At 37.5% G+C, this 23,033-nt stretch overlaps 1 protein-coding gene across 9 annotated transcripts in view; it reads left to right on the plus strand.

Annotated features, from left to right (window-relative positions):
- Positions 1–23,033, plus strand: part of RYR2 (ryanodine receptor 2) — a 469,316-nt gene that overhangs the window by 343,484 nt on the left and 102,799 nt on the right. For all 9 annotated transcript variants that reach the window (XM_068939250.1, XM_068939252.1, XM_068939253.1 and 6 more), the window contains 7 exons: positions 226–363; positions 4,423–4,500; positions 7,467–7,542; positions 11,439–11,565; positions 14,176–14,291; positions 16,160–16,224; positions 17,388–17,509. In XM_068939250.1, coding sequence (XP_068795351.1) covers positions 226–363; positions 4,423–4,500; positions 7,467–7,542; positions 11,439–11,565; positions 14,176–14,291; positions 16,160–16,224; positions 17,388–17,509 — 722 coding nt within the window. The remainder of the gene's footprint in view (positions 1–225; positions 364–4,422; positions 4,501–7,466; positions 7,543–11,438; positions 11,566–14,175; positions 14,292–16,159; positions 16,225–17,387; positions 17,510–23,033) is intronic.

Consider the following 23,033-nt stretch of genomic DNA (forward strand, 5'->3'; position numbering starts at 1 on the left):
CAGCTGTTTCACCTTTGACTTCATATCTGAACATGTCATCAACATTGTTATCCTTGTGGTCATCAGCTTTTTTATTTCCTTCTTTGCTGTGACCTTATGCCGCCAGGGCTGATTTCAGTAGGTTACTTTGCGACTCAGTATAACCAGGCAAAAGTCCAACAGTTATGTTTCAGTCTATACAGCTACAGAAAGAACACAGTAATTATTGCCTTTGTACTCTCCTAGGAGAAAGAAATTTATCGATGGCCAATAAAAGAATCACTAAAAACCATGCTGGCATGGGGATGGCGGATTGAAAGAACAAGGGAGGGAGATTCCATGGCTCTTTATAATCGAACGCGTCGCATATCGCAAACCAGTCAAGTAAGTCATTTTATATTCCAAAAACTGCTCGCAAAATATGTTTCCATTTTTACGTTTCAAATGATGAACTATCCCTGCAGCATGAAAGTGCATGGAAGTATTTTTTGCAAGTAATCATATAACATAAAACCGGTTTGAGATTTGGATTTCTATTCATAGAAGCTGGAAATTTCTGCTTGCTTAGCTTTCCCTAATCAAAAATAGTGCTTTAACAAACATTTTCAAAAAAGTATAGAAATATGAAATATTAATGTAATTTTTCACTTTTTAAAAGTTAATTGCATAATTTTTGAGAATTATGTACATTAACAGGTGGTTAGACATCAGTAGTGAGTATTAATATGATTTTGATCTCCTTTTTCTGTGGAATTGGGTGGTTATGGATGCCTTTAAGTGTGTAGAGAAAGAAGTACATATATAAATGATTTTCATTTCTCTTTTTAAATGAAAATGAATACAAATGTCAATGCAGCATTACGTTTACAACTGTAGACAATCAAAGTTCTGAAAATGTTCATGATAGGCTTTTCCTTAAAGATAGCCTCATTAAATCAAAATGCTGTTAGGATAAAACATAGAAAAACTGGCAGTATATTTTCTGAAGTCTTTACATACTTTGCAAATTGAGAGGTGAGACTATCTTTGTGTCTCAATCACATAGACAAACATGGAGCCAAACCAGTGAGGGAAATAAAATTGAGGGGAAAAATCTTTCCCTCTCCTCTCAACTCATCTGTGCACAATTTCCATGTGCAAGTGTGGCAATATGCATGTGAGAAAGGAGCAGCTGGACCTTCCCCTCCAACTCACTGTTGATACTAGCAGGTGTGTATCATGTGCTTCCATTTAGCAGTTGGGATGAGGTGCAAATTATAGTATGCAAACTGTAATTCCCTTCCAAAATTTCTAACTTCCAAATTTCTTGACTTCTAGGTGTTCATAATACTGCTCCCAAATACTACAGTGACAAAGATATTTATATACAATTTAAGCACAAGGAGCTTCTTAGAATCAATAGCTTTATAGCTGAGACTCAAATTATATTGACATATGAAAAGAACTTTTGTAGATAAGTTACAATCTGCCTTTACTATTTTAAAATTTCATAACTTATCTGTAAGGGTTTCTGAAGGCTACAGCCAGCACAAAATGTCACAGTTCTCTGTCACTTTATTTTTCATTTTATGTTTAAAATACGTTCTGCTGTCATCACTAAAAAAATCAGCATTTTCCCAGCATGTCCATCTGAGAAATTTTAAGTATGTTTAATCAATATCTTCATGTTAGTGTAAAAAGTAACAACTGGAACTGTTGGCTTTAGGAAACAAAGCGATAATTTTTTAAATCAAAATTTATTTACTGTGTGCTACTCGTACATCCTATTTGTTATTCTCTTCTCTGTTATAAATACCTGCCTTTTGAAATGGGTCCTATGAATCTGTAATCCTTGTATGAGGTCAGATATATGCACACAAAAGTAGTATCAGACACTGGAAATAAATTCTGACTACTGATGAATGTTTGGTAAGTTCTAAAGGAAAGCGTTCCTATGGTGGACATGAATTTATCTGTTACAGCAGAATCCTGGTATATCAGATATCAGATTCTGCTATATCCTCCTTAAAGTGTACGATCATATTTAAGCATATGTAGATTTGCAATAGTGTAAATCAGTACCCTGAAAACCTGAGGGGCAAACCTTGTTATCTTCGTCCCCTGAGAGTTTTGCTGTCTGTTTGAAGGAATTAACATCGTAGCAACAGTATTGCAGATCTCAAAGGGAGATGTTACAAGTGGGGAGGGTGATTTTATTTCAAAAGAAAACTGGAGCGAAATTGATTTTGCTTGCTTACATTCTCATACCCACATACTCGCTATCACCGTGACATGTGTTTCCAAGTAGTCTGTCCAGCATGTATGCACTGCGATGCTTTTATCCTGATGGTGTCTCCAGTGTACCTAATGAAGATTTGAAGCATAAGGGAACACCAGGTGTTCCTGGTGTTAATAAAAACAAAACAAAATAATAACAATAATAATAATATGTGAATAAAAAGTTCTCCTTGCGTCCTCTTAGCTCCTTGGCCTCTTAGTTTGGCAGCCATGTGGTATGTCTTTTTGTACCCTTTAGAAGCTTAAAGTGATCAATCTCTCCATCCTGTCCTAACTCTGTGGGTCAGCAAGACCTAATCGATGTCCTTTGTTTCTTGAGCTGAGTGTTGCAAAGGCTGAAGATATATGTGCACTAGGATCTTCATGACCTACTAATCTAGAGACTATCAACACCTGTCTTCCTTACAAGTCTTATCCTACTGTTTGTTCCAGCTGGTGCTTCCTCGTATACCTGTCTTTGAAAGAACTAAGCAGAATTCACGCATTTTATTAGTGTATTGCAGCAAGTGGTGATAGTATCTTTTCTGGGTTTTTTGTTTGTTTTGTTTTGTTTTTACATGAAAGTGCCTATAGTTGTTATGCTTTATGCTGAAAGCTGTTGTTGGTGCAACAGGCCTCTCTGCAAGAGTTTTGTAATGCAGTTTCACAGCTAGGTGTTTCACAGCTATCTGGGTCCATCATAAAAGAAATAGTCCAGCCAAAGGTTCTAGTTTATGTGGAGTTGGGGTTTCAGTTACCTTCACAGCATTTCCAAATAAAAATATCTTACGATTGGATTGTTTCTGTAGTTTTCAACCATTTCCTTAAAGATCTTTTTCTTACCACGCTGTGCAGGTAGCAAGTGCAGTTACAGTATTATTTACTGAGATCCCAATGACTTCCCTTTTGTTCTGTAATGATGTGCTATGTGAACAGGTTCTAGAGAGTATGTTCAGACGTTCTAGATGTTCCAGGTTCAGAGGTTCTATCAATGCTGAAATCGTATCTTTAAAATGAAAAAAATACCACTTAAGGATTCAAGCTGTTTTGTGGGATAGTGTCCTAGTCTTCTAGAAACACTGTTAATTAATTATTTCTGGTTTTGAGGAGATGCCTATGTAATCGAAGAGAATGCATTTCTTCTTTATGATACTGTCCAAAGATTTCATCTTCATTATGAAATGCTAGTGGATGCAGAGATCTATTTGTTGCTAGATGTGCTAGAAATGATAATATGGCTTCCACAGTAATTTGAAGATTCAAGTTAGATTACTTACAGATCATTTTATTCCCTTGATGCAGTTTGACTTTAAAATGCAATCTGAATATGTTCCTGGCATCCCTGCCCAGTACAGGTCCTATGGACCACACTCTAGGTTCTGCCATGCATTTTCAGACCCTTAAGGTTGATCGGTAGTGGTTGCAAGGTGGTATATTGACATAGCAGCTAGACATGACAAAGAGGAAAGCCCAGCAATGCCCCTTTCTAGCCGCACTTCTTGCATCAGTGTTAGTGGTTGTCCAGGGAATCTCCGTCATTGCTTATCATGCTTTTCTGTCAATGTAATGAGAAATCACATGATAAATTTAGGCAGTAGAGTGAGAGAATTTCAAAATAAAACCTTCAAAATAAAAGTCTTGGGTTGGGAGAAGGAAAAAGACACGGATTTACTAGATTGCATTTCTGTATGTAGCAACAGAGTTGAAGGGCAAAACTCAAACCTTTATTTTTGGCTGAACTCACCTTAAAGTAGATGATATGAGATTTGGCCTGCCTCTACTTCAAAAAAAAAATCTCTAGAAAACACAGAAGTTTGATCATAACTTCAGTGCAGTATTATTCATAATGAATTCAAATCTTTAGCATTTGTTCAAGTGAAATTTACATTTGAATGAGTGAGATTCATGTCTAATCAATATCTATCTTTGTGAGTGAACGGCAATGTTTGTTGTAATTACCTAACAAAAGATTTAGACATTTGCCTAAATCTAACTTCCATTTACCACCTTTAGTATTTTTTTGATTGAACACAAATTTTCAGTTACTTAGGATCTTTTTGCTCTCTAGAGATACACAAGTGACTCTTTATCCTTTAGTTCTTTCGTTAACTTTAATAACTTGTTAATAAAAACTTCTTTACATCAAAGGCATGTATAACTCCATTGTTTTGCATGTTTGTCGTTCAGATCTCTGTAGATACAGCCCATGGTTACAGCCCTCGAGCAATTGATATGAGCAATGTCACCCTCTCCAGAGACGTTCATGTAAGTCAGAAACACTTAATGTGCCTGCCCTTTTTGGCAATTTAAATTTTTCTTTCTTTCTAGTTTATTTAAAACACTTGTGCCTTATTTATATTATTTCCTTTGATATGCTTTGTTCTTTTTTGTCTGTTTCATCATTGCTCTTTGATCTTTTGTTACTTTAAAATACACAGAGAAGGTTATAAGACTTCAAAGTTTGTTTTAGTCCTGGATTGATTTCTCAGTCCTCTTTGTGAACATCTGTCATCTTGAAGAGAATTCTGTTTAGAAAAGCTTACATCGTCAGCTTTTTTCTATGTTTATCATTCATTTCTCCACCATCTCCCCCAGAAGTTTTGTCAATGCTCTTTTTTCTACGTTGAATAAATTGTCATGAGACAAGGCTATGACAAATCTTATGAAAATAGAAAATGAAGTGGTTGAGGATAGGATTTTGACTGTAAATCAAAACTGTAGACTGTAGATTTCTGTTACATGTAACAGGTATTTTTTTAATTGATAAATGAATGATGTTAGTCTTAGAAAGACTTAGGTTTCATCATGAAGTTTGATGAAATGCATTGCTAGTTTTTACAGTCTAATTACCGTGAGTGTAGTTGCAATATTACGTAGACATACACGAGATTGTTTTAAGCAAGTTAGCATGAGTATTTGTACCAGTGTAGTGATGGCAACATGGAGTTCAGTGCTGGTTACAAAAGGCAGGGTTAAGCTAGCCCATATTGAGCTCTACTGTAGTGCAGTGAAACAAGCAGCAGTAGTAAAGTAACTGGCTAACTTCGCAGTATATACCGTATTGTACTTCTGATCGAGTTCTCAGACTGGATTTCCCCTCCTTGTTTCCTTGTGGTTTCCAGCTTCATATTTCTAACCATTGTAGATTGCTGACTAGGTTTATAACAACAAAAATTTTCTCCCAGTTAATTGTCATGATTTATACTGTTCATTAGACCACTGATCATTCCAAAGAATTAATAAAATTGATAATTGAACAACACTACTTCTGTTACTAGGTTGTTATCAAATTGTTGGAACAGTGTCCTTATAATTGCAGAATTTGAGATTTGCATATACTCATTATAGTCAAAAGACCATAGAAATTTTGCATAATGCTCATGACATGGCTCTAATGTGAACATCATCATAGTATTATAAAGTGGGAAACCAAACCCAAAGAGAAGTGACCAGCCTGTCACTAAACAGAAAGAAAAGGCATTAGAATTTGAATCACTCCCTTGTTTACTCTTTTATGCTATATCACCTGACATTTGACGTTAATTTTTTCCTTTGTGGCCCTCTGTTATAAAACAGTGATGGTTGGCTTTATGATTCATTGATTCATTTTCCCTTAGTTACAACGAGAGCTCTCTCTTGAGAACAACTTCAAAATCTGTCATTTAAAATCTAAGCAACTTTAATTAAGTTGTCATTTCTGTTATTAAATGCCCTGATAGTGCCCTTCTGGAAATATCCACACATGTTAAATATTCATGAGATCTAAGTTTTAAAAATTAACTGAATTTCATTTTTGAATTATTGTTTTTGTTTTTACTGTTTTAATATCTCTCTAGCCGTCACTCAGGGCTAGATTCTTCAACTTTGCTTTAAATTGCTTGGAAAATTAATTATTAAAAAATTTTTTTGAATAATACTTAAGAATTGATGCTATTTTATGTTTTATATCAAGCCATGAAGATACTATATGAAAAGAGACCATAACCATTTTTAAAACCGTAGGACTGAGCAGTACTTCTCATCTTGGTCCAAGTGGTCACTTGGTCACATCCTGGCTCTGTGAATAACTAGGTCTTGCCCTAACACCATTTTCATTATACCCTGCTTTCCAAGAAAATAAAATCCAGAAGCATGGATCTGAGAGGAGACATTCTGCTCTGTAGGCAAGGTTCTAAGCTGGGTTATCAAAACACCGGGACCATCATTCATGATAGAAATCTGCCATGTGGGGTAGATACATGTAAGAAAGTATTCACCAGGGGAAAATGTGTGGAAAAGCTTGTCCTATCGACAAGCAAGATAGGGCCAAAAATTTTCAAATTGTTATCTGAATTTGTGAGTATTCTCCCAAATGAAGAAGTTGATACTCAAAAAATACTGGTTACTCAAAACCATTGCTGAAGAAGAGAAGAGTGTTACTATAGGTCTATGAAAGAAGTGGGAAGTGAAATCTACAGAAATTCCCCGGTTGCACACATACCCTGTGTATATAGTAGGGAGGATGGAAAGGGAAGGTTTGAAAAGTTGTCACACGTGGGAGGAGTAGTTGCTACTTGTTAGGGACTGGAGAGCTTTCCTGTGTTTTGCTTACAGTTTGGGGTATAGTTTTTAGCTTATCATCTGAACTGAAAAAGTTTGTTTTACAAGAAGAATTTACTTACTCCTTGTGTATGTTGGAGGAGATTTTCATGCTGGATAAATAACTGTGCTGGCTGTATCTGTGGAGTTCCTGGTGAAATGGTTGGTGTTCCTAACAATGTGCTCATACAATGGAGTATTCCCTTGGACCAGGCTATATCCACATTCATAGGTATTGCCAGGAAGAGTAATCCTGATTTGGTCCACTGGTTTGTTATCCTTTGTTTTCCTCACCGGGGTGTTCTGGAGTTTCTCATCAGCCTTGCTTTGAGAATCAAGTCCCCCTTTGACATTCTAGTACTGTTCCCAGATTGTACTCCTCTCTGCGGCTCCTCCTTTTTTATACTAGCAGTTTTCTCTTCAGCAGCTGGTCCCCAGTTCCCACCTACATTATACCCTACCTACCCAAATTCTGCATCAGAATTTTTAAATAAAACGGATGTTTTCAGTGAAACATTAAAGTGCAATTGTATTGAAAATCGATTATGCTGCTTCTAGTTTTTTTAAACTTATTATCTAATGTAAAATAGAAAATTGCCCTTCCTTAGGGTTAACCATTGCAACACACATCATTAAGCTCTCTTTTTTCTAAGGCTATGGCTGAGATGATGGCTGAAAACTACCATAACATATGGGCAAAGAAAAAGAAAATGGAACTTGAAGCAAAAGGTAATACATGCTATCTACATTATATGAAATTCTGTATGATTATCTTGGGTCATATATTTGAGGAGAAGTATTAGACTGACAAAAAAGTTAAGAGTCTATTAATCTTGACAATTAGTCAATAGTCTTGAAGAATAAACAAGAAAAATCTATTCCTAGTTACAGTTTTCAGTTACGTATTTGTGATTTTTAATGCTTAGAGGTATATCTGAGCTTTTATAGGGCAAAGTGTAACAGTTCCTGCTGAGGTAGTTTACCTGTTCAAATGTATCAAAGGAAGAGAAGTCAAAGCTTGTAAATAACGTCATGCTACCTTAATACATTTTCCTTTTATTAGTAGTCTTTCAAACTGTTGCCCAGTGCACTTTGATTTCATTTGAATTACTTACGTTATTGGAGGGGCATGTACAAGGGTGTTTACTAAGAACTACCTGTGTCATATATTGAATTGGCAAATGGATAGATCTAGAGTAGATTCGTGATTCCACATGAAAAGTTGCACATGCTCTGTGATCTCTGCTAACCTAAATGACAAATACTGTCATGTTTTGTGTGGCTCATTGTTTTGGCAATACGTTTTTATTTACATTTGTTTATTTTTTGTATTAAAGTTAACTTTTTTCCCAGGGAAAATTAGATTTGTACATGGAGAAAGCAATAGCTGGAGATACAGCAAGTTTTTCATTTGCAAATGCTGCAGTTAGGGTTTTGTCTTATTGAAAGTTTTGAAGTCTAAATAACACTTGCCAGACTTGTCTGGGTGGGTTTGTTTGTTTGCTTGTTTTATTTATATGCAAACTTTCAGCTAATGTATGGTAGTTTAGGTTTTATGAGAAAGAGAAGTTTCACCTGGAAGTGTCTTCTATAAATCACTATGAATGTCCATGTCCTTAATTATATTTCTCCTTATTACAGTTTATTACAAGTTTTATAGGCTTTTTAAAGCTTTCTTCATGATGTGTAGCCATAGAATGGGCTAAATCTAGGAAACTATAGGCTGCAGGAAGACTAGATATGTAAATAGCTCTGCTATGTTTGGAGGCTTTGAAAATAAAATTTGCCTCTGAGTAGCACTTCAATGAGGTATTTGTAGTGTTATGCAAAGGGGTGTACTATTGAAAAGGCTAAAGGCTGACAGAGTGAATGAAGGAGAGCCTTCCAATAGTGTGCTTCTTGGTGTGAAAAGTAAATGTATTTGTCAGCTGAGCAAAATCTGGCCTTTGAGGATGGTTTTTTTTTCTCCAGTACCTATGCCAGTCCTCAAAAAATTTTTTTATACAGCATATGTATAAAGAACAGAACAGTAATGCAGACTTCAGATACAGGTATGCATATAAGAATTTCATTTTTATATTAGGTTTTTTTTTATTTCTTTGGCAAGATCTTTTTCAGATTGTTATCTCTGACTGTTCTTTAATGGTTAGGTAAATTCAGCAATACTGGCGTAAGAATTCTCAGTAATATGACTCTTCATACTTTTTTTTTGGTGGTGGAAAGGCAAACTTCTTTTGTTTCCTTGGAGCAGATGTATGCAAATAGCTTTAGTTTTCTAATGTTTCCAGAAGGCTTTATCATGCATTTACTCTGGATGTTTGCCTGTACCATGCACACACACTATCCAACATGTCATTCAGGATGGAATACTTTAAATTTAAAACACTAATAGGAGTCATAAAAATCAAGTTTTTTAATAAAATTGTTTATATTACCTTAAGACTTAGTAAATCTAATTTTAAAATGCTTGTCGTTGCAGTTTAAAATGACAAAATTCTGCAGTAAGCTAATGTGACAGTCTTGACTTTTACAGAAATCTCATAGATAGAAATACTAAACTGATGGCTCTGATTTCTCTGTTCGTGAGCAAGCGTATAATTTCATTTATGTTATCGCATCATTGAATTCATTGTTTCTGTTCAGATATTAAAAATTTAAGATGTGTGTAACAGGCAAAAAAGCTTCATGGTAAACAGTGCAAAATTATGAAACTTTACATTCAATAAGCTATTGTTAGCTCATTTTTGTTAAAACACCTTAGCCTTTTTAAAGATAAAGAGGAGATCTTCAGATAACACCTGTTGTTAGCACTGTGTTGAACTGAGTGGAGATTAATGGTTTTAGGTGAGGGCTTTTAAAGCATTTGTGCGTTTTTATGAACATATGTTGCATCTACTTTAATCTGAAAAGTGCAACAGAAGTGTAGCTTGATCATAGCTATTAATTTCTCTTCATTTGTGTCAATTTAGTACATAGAAATGGAGTATCAGTTGCAGAAAAAGCATGGAGTATACACAGCAATTTTCTACTTGATATTTTTACCTAGTAAGGGTGTAAAGAGTTCCTACACTTGTCTCTATGGCCAGGGTAGACACTTAAAGATTGGACAGATATTGTAAAAGAAGAATTGTTGAATACACTAAATGAGACTGGAAAGCTGAAAAAACTAAATGAAGAAGGAATGCTCACATGAATAATGATTGGAAAAACAGATATATATTTCCCACTGATTTGAAGGAGCCCAAGATTTCATAGGAGAGCCACAGATATAAAATATAAACATTTGGCTACTTTTTATTTCAGACATTATGAAATTTCTATTTTTCATTAAAGGCTTTTCACATACACAAATCAGTTACCTGAAAATTGCCCACTTTGAGTGTATTAATTATTATTGGATGACCTATGATATTCTTAATGATTTTTTTATGTATGACGTGTACTTACTCTATATGTTTTTGAATGACTGTCCTCAGCTATAATACTAGGGAAGTAGATCACGCTTATGATATACACACAAGAATAAAAATCAATGATTTGAATGTTCAGGGCTATACTTTCTAAAAACAAACCAAAATAGCAACAACAACAACAACGAACAAACACCACACACACACAGAAACAAAAGCAAAAACACTAATGGAAAATTTTAAAATATGTTACCTCTAAAATCAGCAACGGATATATCTCCAATATTTTGTGGAGAGGATTTGTTTCCTTCTTTTGTATATTATTACTAGAGACTTACTGCATAACATTTTTTCTGAGATAAGTTTAATTATTTCCCTTACCATTCTCTGGGATTTCATAGCAATTATCACAGCAATTAATTGTGATCTGCTATATGATGGTAATTTTAGAAGAAGGTGAAATCCTAACAATGGTGTTTTTTATGCAAATATTTATGTTAGTAATAACAACCTTATTTTCCTGCCAGCTTAGCTATCTACACACAGAGAGCAATCAGTATATCCCCTATTTGTAAGAAATAAAATGGAATTTATTCTATTTATCTTTCTATTTCTGCAGCATCTTTTGATCAGACTGGTCAGCTGTCTGAACGGAGCTTGAATAATATATGCTGAATATTTTTATACCTTTCTGGCCTGAAGCTATAACTATAAAATACATCTACATCACTCTTTCATATTTGTTTACAGATGCTTATATTTTGCTGAATTACATGAAGCCTTTGCTTTCATCAGAATGTTTAAAAGCAGAACAATGTTGGAATGACAGATTTTGGTTTTCTTACAAAATGATGCATTACATACTGCAAAAGCTGTTAAGAAGGAAATAACTGCTTAACTGTTAGGAATATGCATAATAATTATAACTTAATTTAATGAAAACAGATATTTTTCAGTAAATGCAACATTTTTCTAATATTTGCAGCAATTGATTATTTTACAATGATATATTTAGCCATGTCTACATTTGTATGTTAATAGTTTGGAGAAATAGATTTATGTTAAGAAACAGAAAAGTATATTGTTGATACTTCAGATGATTAGGTTATACTGCAGTGCACCACATGATAATATCACATTGCTATGGCAAATTGGGATTTATCATGTCAACAGATATTCATTAACTGCCTTTTAATTCTCTTGACATTCCATTAGTAGGAGGAGGCAACCATCCTCTTCTGGTTCCCTATGATACACTCACAGCCAAAGAAAAAGCCAAGGACAGAGAAAAAGCACAGGATATTCTGAAATTTCTACAGATTAATGGATATGTTGTCTCCAGGTAATTCTCCATTCAGTACTAATGTCACAGATGGTTTCTAAATATCCTCAGCTTTTCTTCTAGTAAAAAACAAAACAAAACAAAAACCTATGGTCAGTTTAAGGTTTCAGTAACTGAGAGTAAGGATCATTTATTTATATGGAACATTGTAAGGATGAATTGGATTATGGAGTTAGGACCAGGTCTGAGTAAAGCACAAGCAGAGTTCTCTGAAATGTCTGTGGACATTTTGCCTCCACTTTCAGTCTGTGTGTCTCCATACAGTCCAACTGTTAGCAAATTTGTTAACATTCTACTCATATCAAGTGGGGAAAATACAAATTATAGAATTATTAAGTCTTCATTGCAGGTCAGGCATTTGCATCTCTGTTTAGGATTTTCTAGGCAATTGTTTTGGTAAAAAAGAATTTTATTTCTAAAATCTATTGCTCATTTCTTTCAACTCAGTTGAAATATTTGCATGTTACTCTCTACAGAAGAATAAGCATAATTCTGTTTGGTCTTAATACGACTTTTTATTTTCACCTACTAAATATAGTAGGAGTAAAATTTTAATTACATTGGAGGTCTGTCTTTCTGTTCAGAATGGCTTAAAAAGTATGAATCACTGTCCAAGCCTGAAAGCCTGTCTGAGATTTATATGACTTGGTGAACATTAGTAAGTGAATAGAACAGAGATGAATTTAAGAAGTCATTGTGAATTAATGAGTTTAGTACCTGCACCTAAAATCTGCCCACTTCTTTTCTTTTATATCACATATAAAATTGAATCCATGTATAGAGTCCCACAGCATATCTAATAGCTCTAGGCAGACTCTTTCAGGATAACTGGAATAATTCAATTTAGTTCCCTTTAGTGGAGTAGAAGGTACAGAGAGGGTTGTCAGTCAGCAAGTTTCTTTTCTCATCCCATGTCCTAATGACAAAAGATTCATCAGCTGTATTCAACCTCACATCTTCCTTTGGGCCTAATCTTTTTTTTTTTCTGTCTGTTTTGAGTACCAGTAGAAGTGGATTTTGGAGTGGCAGATTGAGAGGGATGGTGATATAATTGTTAGCTTGGGCATCCACCAGGTAGTCAGTAGTTCCTACCTTATGTACAGCCTCTTGTGCTGTCAAATACGTATCTTCTATCAAGTTAAACTCAATGTACTTGCTGCCCCTGTATGTGATCACTGTACTGACAAACAAACAAATCTGATAGTCTAGCATAGTTCATATTTTTCCTTGGTCTGCTTCCCAGTTAAAACCTTCTGCTACATATGCCTTGAAGTCATTCTTGCCCAGTCTTTTACTTGACTGTGACCATTCTAATTCATCCCTTATCCCTTCAAATCATAAAGTTCCTCTTTAACCTAGAGTAGGCACCCAGATAATTTTTAGATAAATTAATAATTAGGGAATTAATGTGATGTAGCTTACCTGTTAATGAGTGTAGAACAAGCAAAAACTGAATGTAAAATTTGTGGAGACAATCTCTTCTGCAATACAGAATAATCTTCAGTACAGAATAATCAGTTCCTGCCAGCCAGGAATGAAGTAAGTTCTTGTGGAGGATGTCGGATCACCACTGTACTAGCTCACAGCTTTGACCTCAGGGGTGGACCATGTGCTGGCAGTGTTCCTGATGCGGAAACTCAGCAAGATGGGCCATGTAAACACTGATCATTCCTAAGCTTTAGCACCTCCTAACGCCTTCAGTGACCATACTGTCACAAAACATTAAAACAGTATCAGCTGAGAAAGCTGTTTTAGTTCCAGAATCTCTCTTTCGGAAACTGAAACCTACCATCAACAATGCTCTATTTAGAGCAGGAATGTGGACCAAGCAGCAGTTATGTCCAGAACGTATGCTTTTTTAACTTAAAAAAATAACAGAATACTAGCATACTTAGTGCCTGTGACAGTGCCTGACTCCCTTGCTGGTTAGGCATAGCTTCCTAATGTTCCGTCGTTAAAGCTCTGATCCTACGGAATCAAGGTGTTTGTCTTTACCAGCTGACAGACTGCAACCCACATCATAAAACTTCTCTGTGCAAAGTGATACCTGTCTGGTTGGAAGAGGATAGAGTTTCCATATCAGACTAGTAACAATGTTGAAACATACTGGATAAGGTAAATTTCAGTTCCATCACTTCATTGTTGTTCTCTGATTTTTCACAAATGCTCCGTAGCTATGCAAAGTGAGTTGATTTTAAACAGGTTCTTGGGGAGAAGCCTCTGTGAGGGAGACAAGATTTACTTTTAGCCTTAGTTGTTTAAATCAAGGTATTTTGGTCATTTGAAAACTTCCTAGCCCAAAATTCAATCCACAGAGGGCAATGTAAAACAGTAATGCCGGACAGTTAAGGGAAGAAAATTAAAATGACACTGGAGAGACTTATCTAGTCTCATTTTTCTGTAAACTTCTACTTGAGGAATCTGAATTTTACCTTGGAAAACTGATCAAAACCTAAGTAAGAGTATTGTCTACTGCAAATAGAGAAAATAATTGTCATTTTAACAGGCACTTAATTACTCTCAGAGGAAATGGCCTCAGACTATTTGTAGAGGTAAGGCTGCTCTGAGTCCTCCTTGCATGTGTGGAAATTCACTTGCTTCTTATTTCAGAGGACTGAAGGACCTGGAATTAGACACGCCTTCCATTGAGAAACGCTTTGCCTACAGTTTTCTTCAGCAGCTTATAAGATATGTGGATGAAGCTCATCAGTACATTCTGGAGTTTGGTATAGTAATTCTTACATCTTTTATTAACTATTGTTAACTAAGAAAGATGTTTGAGATTATAAAAACAATTAGACCATTTCCAAAAGTGACATATTCTTAGACAAGGAGTTTTTTTTTATTTCATGATGATGATGTTTTTTTGGAAGCTGTGTAGAAGATAACTTTGTGTAATTCACATATTGCTACCTATTTCCCAAATTCATTTTTTGCCTAAAGGTTTCAGATGAGAGGTGCTCAGCCAAGTTTTAACAACTTTCCTCCTTTGAATAACAAAACTAGCTCTCTGCTTGAATTTGTACACAAATTGATAACCTCTCACATGTGCACATTAATATTTACTACTCGCGTGTAATCACTTTTTCACAGAGCAAATTAAACTAGTCATTTGTATCAATCAGAACTTTTTTCTGGAGGAGGAGCTTGAATAGAGAAGCCTCTTTAATAAACTCTCACTGTAGGAAATGGTCTTTCACAAGCACCCAGCATGCACCTTAACAGTGCTATGAAAGAGACGGTTCAACCCAGTCTGCTTTTGTTAATAACAAAATAAAAGTTTGATGACCAAGATCAGCTTCTTATGTGAGTTGTAAAACCCCAGATCTTAGGTAGGTGCAGCTTCTGTGTGAATGTGGGAGTTGCAGAGCCATGTGACATACGCTATGTCTCATGCCTGGGCATGCATGCTATAATTTACAGTATTAATGGCAGGAACAGTGGGAAGATTGAATAAATCAATGCTCACCCAAAAACTTACCTAGTTTTAAAGTGGAAATTGCCAAATTTGTGAATGTTTCTATGCCATAGTTACTTGTAGTAGCAAAAGCTTGGCCTTGGTAACATGCTGGGTTACTTCTGTAAGTAAGCCTGATTATCGTGGCTTCGTTTTCTACTTAATTTTATAGTTTTTTGCATAACTGCAAGAAATATAATGAATAAATAATGGAACATTAGAAACGGTGTTGGAACAAATGTCATTCATGTACCTCAGTGAAGAAGTAAAAAGAAGATAATGAATAAATGATAAATAGTTTATCCCCTAAAATTTACTGCTAAATCAGTTCTCATGATTGGGAGTTGTATGAGATTATGTCTCAAAATAGTATTTGAGTTTTACAGTAGTGGGGGAAGTGAAACAAGTTTAATCTTAGATAGATAGTTCTGTTGACGAATTTCTGTTGGGCAGTTGTTCATTAATTTTGTTCTTTAGACAGAAAGTCCATAGAAATGTAATACAAACCTGGTCATTTTGTTTCTGCTGTGGACTATGGGAGAGATGTTTTGAATTAGACTGAGAGTTCATTATGTTATTACTTCTGTAAGGTGTGCTGGGTTTCTCTAAGCTAACATAAATTCTGTGAAATTCAGGTGCATGAGATAACGTAGAAATAAGATTTCTCTCATGCCCTTACTATAAAGTAATACTTACTTTAAGTCCTAACATAAGAACTATCCTAATGTATTTGTTGTTATACTTAGCTTATTTCCTGGTTGAGCAAGGCCTTCCAAGGGTGTTACCAATAACTAGAAAAATAAGAATGTATGACCCGATTTTCAGCTCACGTAAATATCCATCTCTGTGGACTATGAGAGGTCTATAGTAATATATATGTCTGTGAAGATTTGGGCAGTTATTCTCTGCCCATGTTATTTGCTTTATATTATTATTTATATTTTTTACTTTAACTTTTGTTGTTGTGAAGTAGTCATAAAATGCCTCTTTAACTAGTGTGTATATCTCCTGTGGTATCTTAAATCTGCATATAAAGAACACTAGTTTTATTCATTTACAGTGTACACTTTTTAAGAAAAATATAGACCAGACTAATTACAATATGCAATACGGAGCTTAATTTTTTTCTCTCTGCAGATGGTGGCAGCAGAGGCAAAGGAGAGCACTTCCCATACGAACAAGAAATCAAGTTCTTCGCCAAAGTACAGTATATCTTTGCTCATTCCTTGTCACTGTAGTAGGTAGCTCAAGTGAGCAAGTATTTATTAGTGAGCATGGTTATTGCTGTTATGTAAGAAAATACTCTTATGTATTACTCTTACGTAAGAAAAAACTATGGCATGAAGTACAGATGTGAAAAAACGTACAGGACTGTATTCTTTTCTCGGTATTCCCTTCCTCCATGGTAAACAGTTCACATGATTAACCTCCCTACATTTTCTTTTTACTGGCTAATTCTGAAGATTATTCTCTTTTACAGTCTTCAGGTAGTTAAGTGTGAGCAATAGTCATTGGAATGAACACAGCCCGGTATCTTTCAATGTCACCTTCATTATATTTCCTTCCTTGTATTAAAACCTTGCTGATGTCTCTTTGTGCCAAAAAGGCACAAAATATATGTCTTATATATTTGTCTTATATAAATTAAGAAAATCTGCTTACACTTCTGGCACTCAGAAGGTTGCATGGTGTGTGTATATCTAAAGTGCCTTTTCAATTCGTTAATGAATAAGCAAAGACAGGTGTTTGCAGCATTCTCTGGCCCTCATACCTTTGCAGTAAATTGTAATCTAATTACTTAAAAGTACTACTGTACAATACTATCTGCAAGTTCATCCACTGGGAAGCTAACATTGTCAATAAGAAAAAAAAAGAAGTAAATAAAAAACCTCTGTAGACTAGCCCTCAATGAGCGAGGATGCTTTTGGATAAAAGAATTTTATTTGATAGTGTGTAACATTAAATGCTGTTAGTGAGCTGGCAGATGTAACTGAATTTTTCCTAGCCTTACATTTAAAGGTCCAGAGAACAGTGGTTGTGTCTGAGTACGTAGTACAGAACAAATTTTAAGGTGTAAAATAAAATTAACTTGTACTTCTTGCTTTGTGCCTCCGTTAAGAAGCACAGATCAATTTCCAGAGAAAATGTAGAATATTTGTCGTGTGCCTTTTCTAATGATTTTTAAAGTACTTCTTTGAAAAATAAAGAAATTCAAACAGAAATAGGCATTAAAGAAAAAACGTAAACGGAATTTGATCAGAAAACACATTTGAAATCTCTTGTCTCTAGTTGTGACTTGTAAAGAGTGATACAAACATAGTACAGAAAGTCCTCAGATAATCACTTGTTTCTGATGTAATTTCAGGTTGTGCTCCCTTTGATTGATCAGTATTTCAAAAATCATCGCCTCTATTTCTTATCTGCAGCAAGTAGGCCTCTCAGCAGTGGAGGCCATGCCTCTAATAAGGAAAAAGAAATGGTGACAAGGTAAAATTTAAAATAATATAAATATATATGTATATGTGTGTGTGTGTAAAGAACAGCAGTTTGTTCTGGGAAAGTGTTTAGTTACTTGAGAGGTGAGGGGCAGAGAAATATCTTTATGAATGCACAAATTAAGCTTTTCATTTTCTTTACCCTTAAGAAAATCAACTGTAAAATACAGAGGAAAATCCATACACTTATGATTATGTGGGATTTTTTTGTTGTTTTTTAAGTTAGCTGTAGTTACATTAGCATGCAGGAACTGAAGTTTAGCAGCATGTGCAACAGTGCATCAGTTGCACAGACTGTTGCACAGGCTATATAACTGTGTATCAGGTCTCACTGTTAGAAATAGGTATATAGAGAAGTCATTAATCTTGCAAAATTTCATGATAGATTTGAAAGCACACCTTACCTATAACTGAGTTTCAGAAAGTAGTATTGTTACCATCCGCTGTAAAAAGTAAAAACGCTTTGTAATAGAGAGCTGCACTCTTTATGCTGTTTGATTTTCTTAATACTGGGAATAGTACTAACATGACATACATCTCAGCTTGATCCTTCTGAAGTTATCCATTTGTAGACTGTCTCTCCAAGATATATTTTCACTTAATCTTGCTTCTGATTGAATTGAAACCCACATCCCCTGTTTAGTAAGGTGCATTATAAGCTTAACAAAGGACTTAATGCCGGCTGTTATTGCATACTAAACCATGCAAAACTGAACTGCCGCTGCTTGAGGCAGGCAGCCAATTGAGTCATACAGACATGGAGGGTTTGTAAGATTGTATGACCACAGAATCACAGAATGGTTTAGGTTGGAAGGGACCTCTGGAGATCATCTAGTGCAACCTCCCTGCTCAAGCAGGGTCCTCTAGAGCATATTTCCCAGGATCACATCCAGACGGGCTTTGAATATCTCCAGGGAAGGAGACTCCACTACCTCTCTGGGCAACCTGTTCCAAGGCTCAGTCACCCTCACAGGAAAGAAGTTTTTCCTCAGGTTCAGATGGAACTTCCTGTGGTTCAGTTTCTGCCCATTGCCTCTTGTCCTGTCGCTGGGCACCACCGAGAAGAGACTGGCCTCATCCTCTTGACACTCCCCCTTCAGATACTCATACACGTTGATGAGATCCCCTCTCAGTCTTCTCTTCTCCAGGCTACACAGGCCCAGCTCTCTCAGCCTTTCTTCAGAGGAGACATGCTCCAGTCCCCTCCTCGTCTTCGTAGCCCTCCGCTGGACCCTCTCCAGGAGTGCCATGTCTCTCTTGTAGTGGGGAGCCCAGAACTGGACACAGTACTCCAGGTGAGGCCTCGCCAGGGCTGAGGAGAGGGGCAGGATCACCTCCCTCGACCTGCTGGCAACACTCTTCCTCATGCAGCCCAGCATACCATTGGCCTTCTTGGCCACAAGGCCACATTGCTGCCTCCTGCTTAACTTGTTGTCTACCAGCACTCCCAGGTCCTTCTCTGCAGAGCTGCTTTCCAGCAGGTCAACCCCCAGCCTGTACTGGTGCGTGGGATTATTTCTCCGTAGGGGTACGACCCTGCACTTGCCTTTGTGGAACTTGATGAGGTTCCTCTCCGCCCACCTCTCCAGCCTGTCCAGGTCCCTCTGAAGGGCAGCAGAGTCTTCTGGGGTGTTAGCCACTCCCCCCAGTTTAGTATCATCAGCAAACTTGCTGAGGGTGCACTCTGTGCCTTCCTCCAGGTCATTGATGAATATATTGAACAAGACTGGACCCAGGACTGACCCCTGGGGGACACCACTAGCCACAGGCCTCCAACTTGACTCTGCGCCATTCACCACAACCCTCTGAGCTCGGCCATCCAGCCAGTTCTCAAGCCACCTCACCGTCCACTCATCTAGCCCACACTTCCTGAGCTTACCTAGGAGGATGTGATGGGAGACAGTGTCAAAAGCCTTGCTGAAGTCCAGAAAGACAACATCCACTGCTCTGCCCTCCACTACCCAGCCAGTCATTCCATCAGAGAAGGCTATCAGATTGGTCAAGCATGATTTCCCTTGGGTGAATCCATGCTGACTACTCCTGATCACCTTCTTGTCCTCCAGATGCTTAGTGATGACCTTCAAGAGGAGCTGTTCCATCATCTTTCCAGGGATGGAGGTGAGGCTGACAGGCCTGGAGTTTCCTGGCTCCTCCTTCTTGCCCTTTTCGGAGACTGCAGTGGCACTGTCTTTATTCTAGTCCTCAGGCACCTCTCCTGATCTCCAGGACCTTTCCAAGATGATGGAGAGTGGCCTAGCGATAACATCCGCCAGCTCCCTCAGCACTCGTGGGTGCATCCCATCGGGGCCCATGGATTTATGGATGTCAAGTTTGGACAAAAGATCTCTAACCTGATCCTCCTCCACCAAGGGAGAGTCTTCCTTTCTCCAGGCTCTCTCTCTTGTCCCCAGGGCCTGGAATTCCTGAGGGCTGGCCTTAGCAGTGAAGACTGAAGCAAAGAAGGCATTCAGTAACTCTGCCTTCCCTACATCCTTTGCTACCAGGGCACCGGCCCCATTCAGCAGCGGGCCCACGTTTTCCCTAGTCTTCCTTTTGCTATTGATGTATTTGAAGAAGGCCTTCTTGTTGTCCTTGACATCTCTTGCCAGATTTAATTCCAACTGGGCCTTAGCCTTCCTTGTCGCATCCCTGCACGCTCTGACAACATCCCTGTATTCCTCCCAAGTGGCCTGGCCCCTTTTCCACATTCTGTACACTTCCTTCTTCTGTTGGAGTTTTGCCAGGAGTTCCTTGCTCATCCATGCAGGTCTCCTGCCCGCTTTGCTCGACTTCTTCCTCAGAGGGATGCACTGATCCTGAGCCTGGAGGAGGTGACGCTTGAATATTAACCAGCTTTCTTGGACCCCTCTTCCTTCTAGGGCCCTACCCCATGAGATTCCCCTAAGTAGGTCCCTGAAGAGGCCAAAGTTAGCTCTCCTGAAGTCCAGCGTTGCGATCCTACTCATTGCCCTGCTCCCTCCTCGTAGGATCCTGAACTTCACCATCTCATGGTCACTGCAGCCAAGGTTGCCCCCCAACCTTCACCTCTCCAACTAGACCTGCTTTGTTTGTTAGTACAAGGTCTAGCATTGCACCTCTCCTCGTTGGCGTCTCCACCACCTGAGTCAAGAAATTATCATCAGTCCTCTGCAGGAACCTCTTTGACTGTGCCTAGCTGTGCTGTCTTGCCAACAGATGTCAGGGTGGTTGAAGTCTCCCACGAGAACCAGGGCCTATGAGCGTGAGGCTTCTTCCAGCTGTCTGTAGAAGGCCTCATCTATGGCTTCCTCCTGGTCAGGTGGCCTGTAGTAAACCCCCACAACAGTGTCACCCATGTTACCCTGCCCTTTAATCCTTACCCATAGGCTCTCAACCTGCTCTTCATCCACCCCGAGGTAGAGCTCCATACATTCTAGTTGCTCCCTCACGTAAAGAGCAACTCCACCACCTCGCCTTCCTGGCCTGCCTCTCCTAAAAAGCACATAGCCATCCATGACAGCATCCCAGTCATGTGAACTATCCCACCATGTCTCTGTAACCACAATGAGATCATGGCCCTACGACCGCACACAGATCTCTAACTCTTCCTGTTTATTCCCCATGCTGCGTGCATTGGTATACAGGCATTTCAGAGAGCTAGGCAAGCATGTAAGCTTCTCAGGAGAGGTGCAGGGGATCCTCCATAGCCATGTTCCATGCTGTCTCCCCTGGCTGTATGATGTATGTCTCCCCTGGCTGTATGTATGTATGATGATTGGGTAAAATTTCCAGCGGCCTTACTAAACATAAATATGTAATGGTTCTCTTGGCCCTGTGTCATCTCATGGAGTCGTTTGGTTTGGCATCTTGACTGAATGTCCTCTTCAAAGAATTAAAATGCTCTATCAAAATGTATGCATCTAGATAAATTTCCATTGCACGAGCTACCATATTTCTGTCTGGAATGTCCTGGATAAAAATATATCCTCATTTGGGAGGTCATGCCTGTGGAATAAACCCCCCCGCTTCTGGAATACGTCAGACAGGGATATATATCAGCACACATGCTGCATGGATTCAGGACTTCTGCACATGTGCTATTTAGCTGTATATGTGAGATTCCTGAATACGTAGTAGACCAGCAAAAGGATCAGAGCTGCTCCTGAACTTCATTGAACCTGTCATCCAGAAATCCTGGACAAAAGTGTCAGATCAAAAAAAGAAAACACATGCAAGGAAACCTGGATGAATGACAGCTGTAACCAATGCTATTGTACAGTTAATTTCTTAATTCTCAAAGCTTATGGAAACTGCATTATATGATCCATTTCCTGGAACGTATTTTCGGCTGTTTTAATAGAATGCCAACATTTTTTGATGATTTTTTTGTGTTTTTTTTTTTTCCCCCTCAGTATGAGGGAGAAAATGCCAAAGCTGAATTTCGGATTTTCTGTTTAGTTTTCCTGTTAGATTTCTTTGGGTGCAGCTCTTATGTAGTATTTCCTTCAAAAGTATGGACAGTTTCTGTCTGCTTTCTTTTTTCCAATAAAGATAAGTTTGTATTCATTAAGCTATGGAAGAATATCATTTTGGGTAGTGATAATGCAGTGACTGTGTCAGCAAATGCAGCAGCTCTTACATGTTCAGCAAATACATTAAGTCTAGATCTGTTTTGGAGAAAATGTGGGTCAGATCTCTTACTGAACTATTGTAGTTATCTTCTATCTTACTTGTAACCAGTCTCTTCAGGATTGAATTTTGTACATTTCTTCTCCATTAGACCATCTTACTAGTCCTTTTACTATTGCTGTTGTATAGAATTAGTTCTGGACATGAGTCCAAGTATTGGCTATTTGAACTTTTTTTTTTTAATTAAACTAGTTACACTAGAGATATATAATAGATTCAGTCTGACTTTGTGAAAATATGGCTTCTGCTGAATGTTACAATCAGTTGAGTACCTTTGGTATGGTTAGAAAGTAAGACAGACTGAGAGCTTTTTAATATGTTTTTTCTAACTGATGCAAAGATTTATATGATGTTAGCAAGCTTCTGTACAACTTTTCCGCTTGGACTGGATGGGCCAGGATCCCGTAACAGAATATGCTATGTATGTCTGCCTCATGGAACAAAAAGTAAGCAGAGATCCCTGAACATGCACCAACCAGACTCTTTTCTAAAACAGAGCAGTTGCTGTTGCTATAGTGGATCACTGTGCACTGGCTAAGTAGCACCACAATAACCCAGCTCTTCCAGTTCTGGGCAAAAGTGTTTCCGTTTGTTACTGTGCTCTGGTCTCGATGGAACAGCATGTTCAGATCCAATGGACCCATCCATAAACTGTGCAGGCATGCTTATGGTGTCTTTTGCTTTTAAATCAGAGGTTCATAACTGGCCTATATGCCTATAGATTAAATAGCTTAATAAAATGATATGATATTATTCATACCATTCATGGCAGAGGAGGTTTTTTGCACAAAAAATAATACCATAATTGATGTTACTATCAGAGAAAATTCTCAGATTGGACTGGATCA

Source organism: Struthio camelus, chromosome 3 (genome assembly GCF_040807025.1).
Source record: "Struthio camelus isolate bStrCam1 chromosome 3, bStrCam1.hap1, whole genome shotgun sequence".
NCBI lineage: Eukaryota > Metazoa > Chordata > Aves > Struthioniformes > Struthionidae > Struthio > Struthio camelus.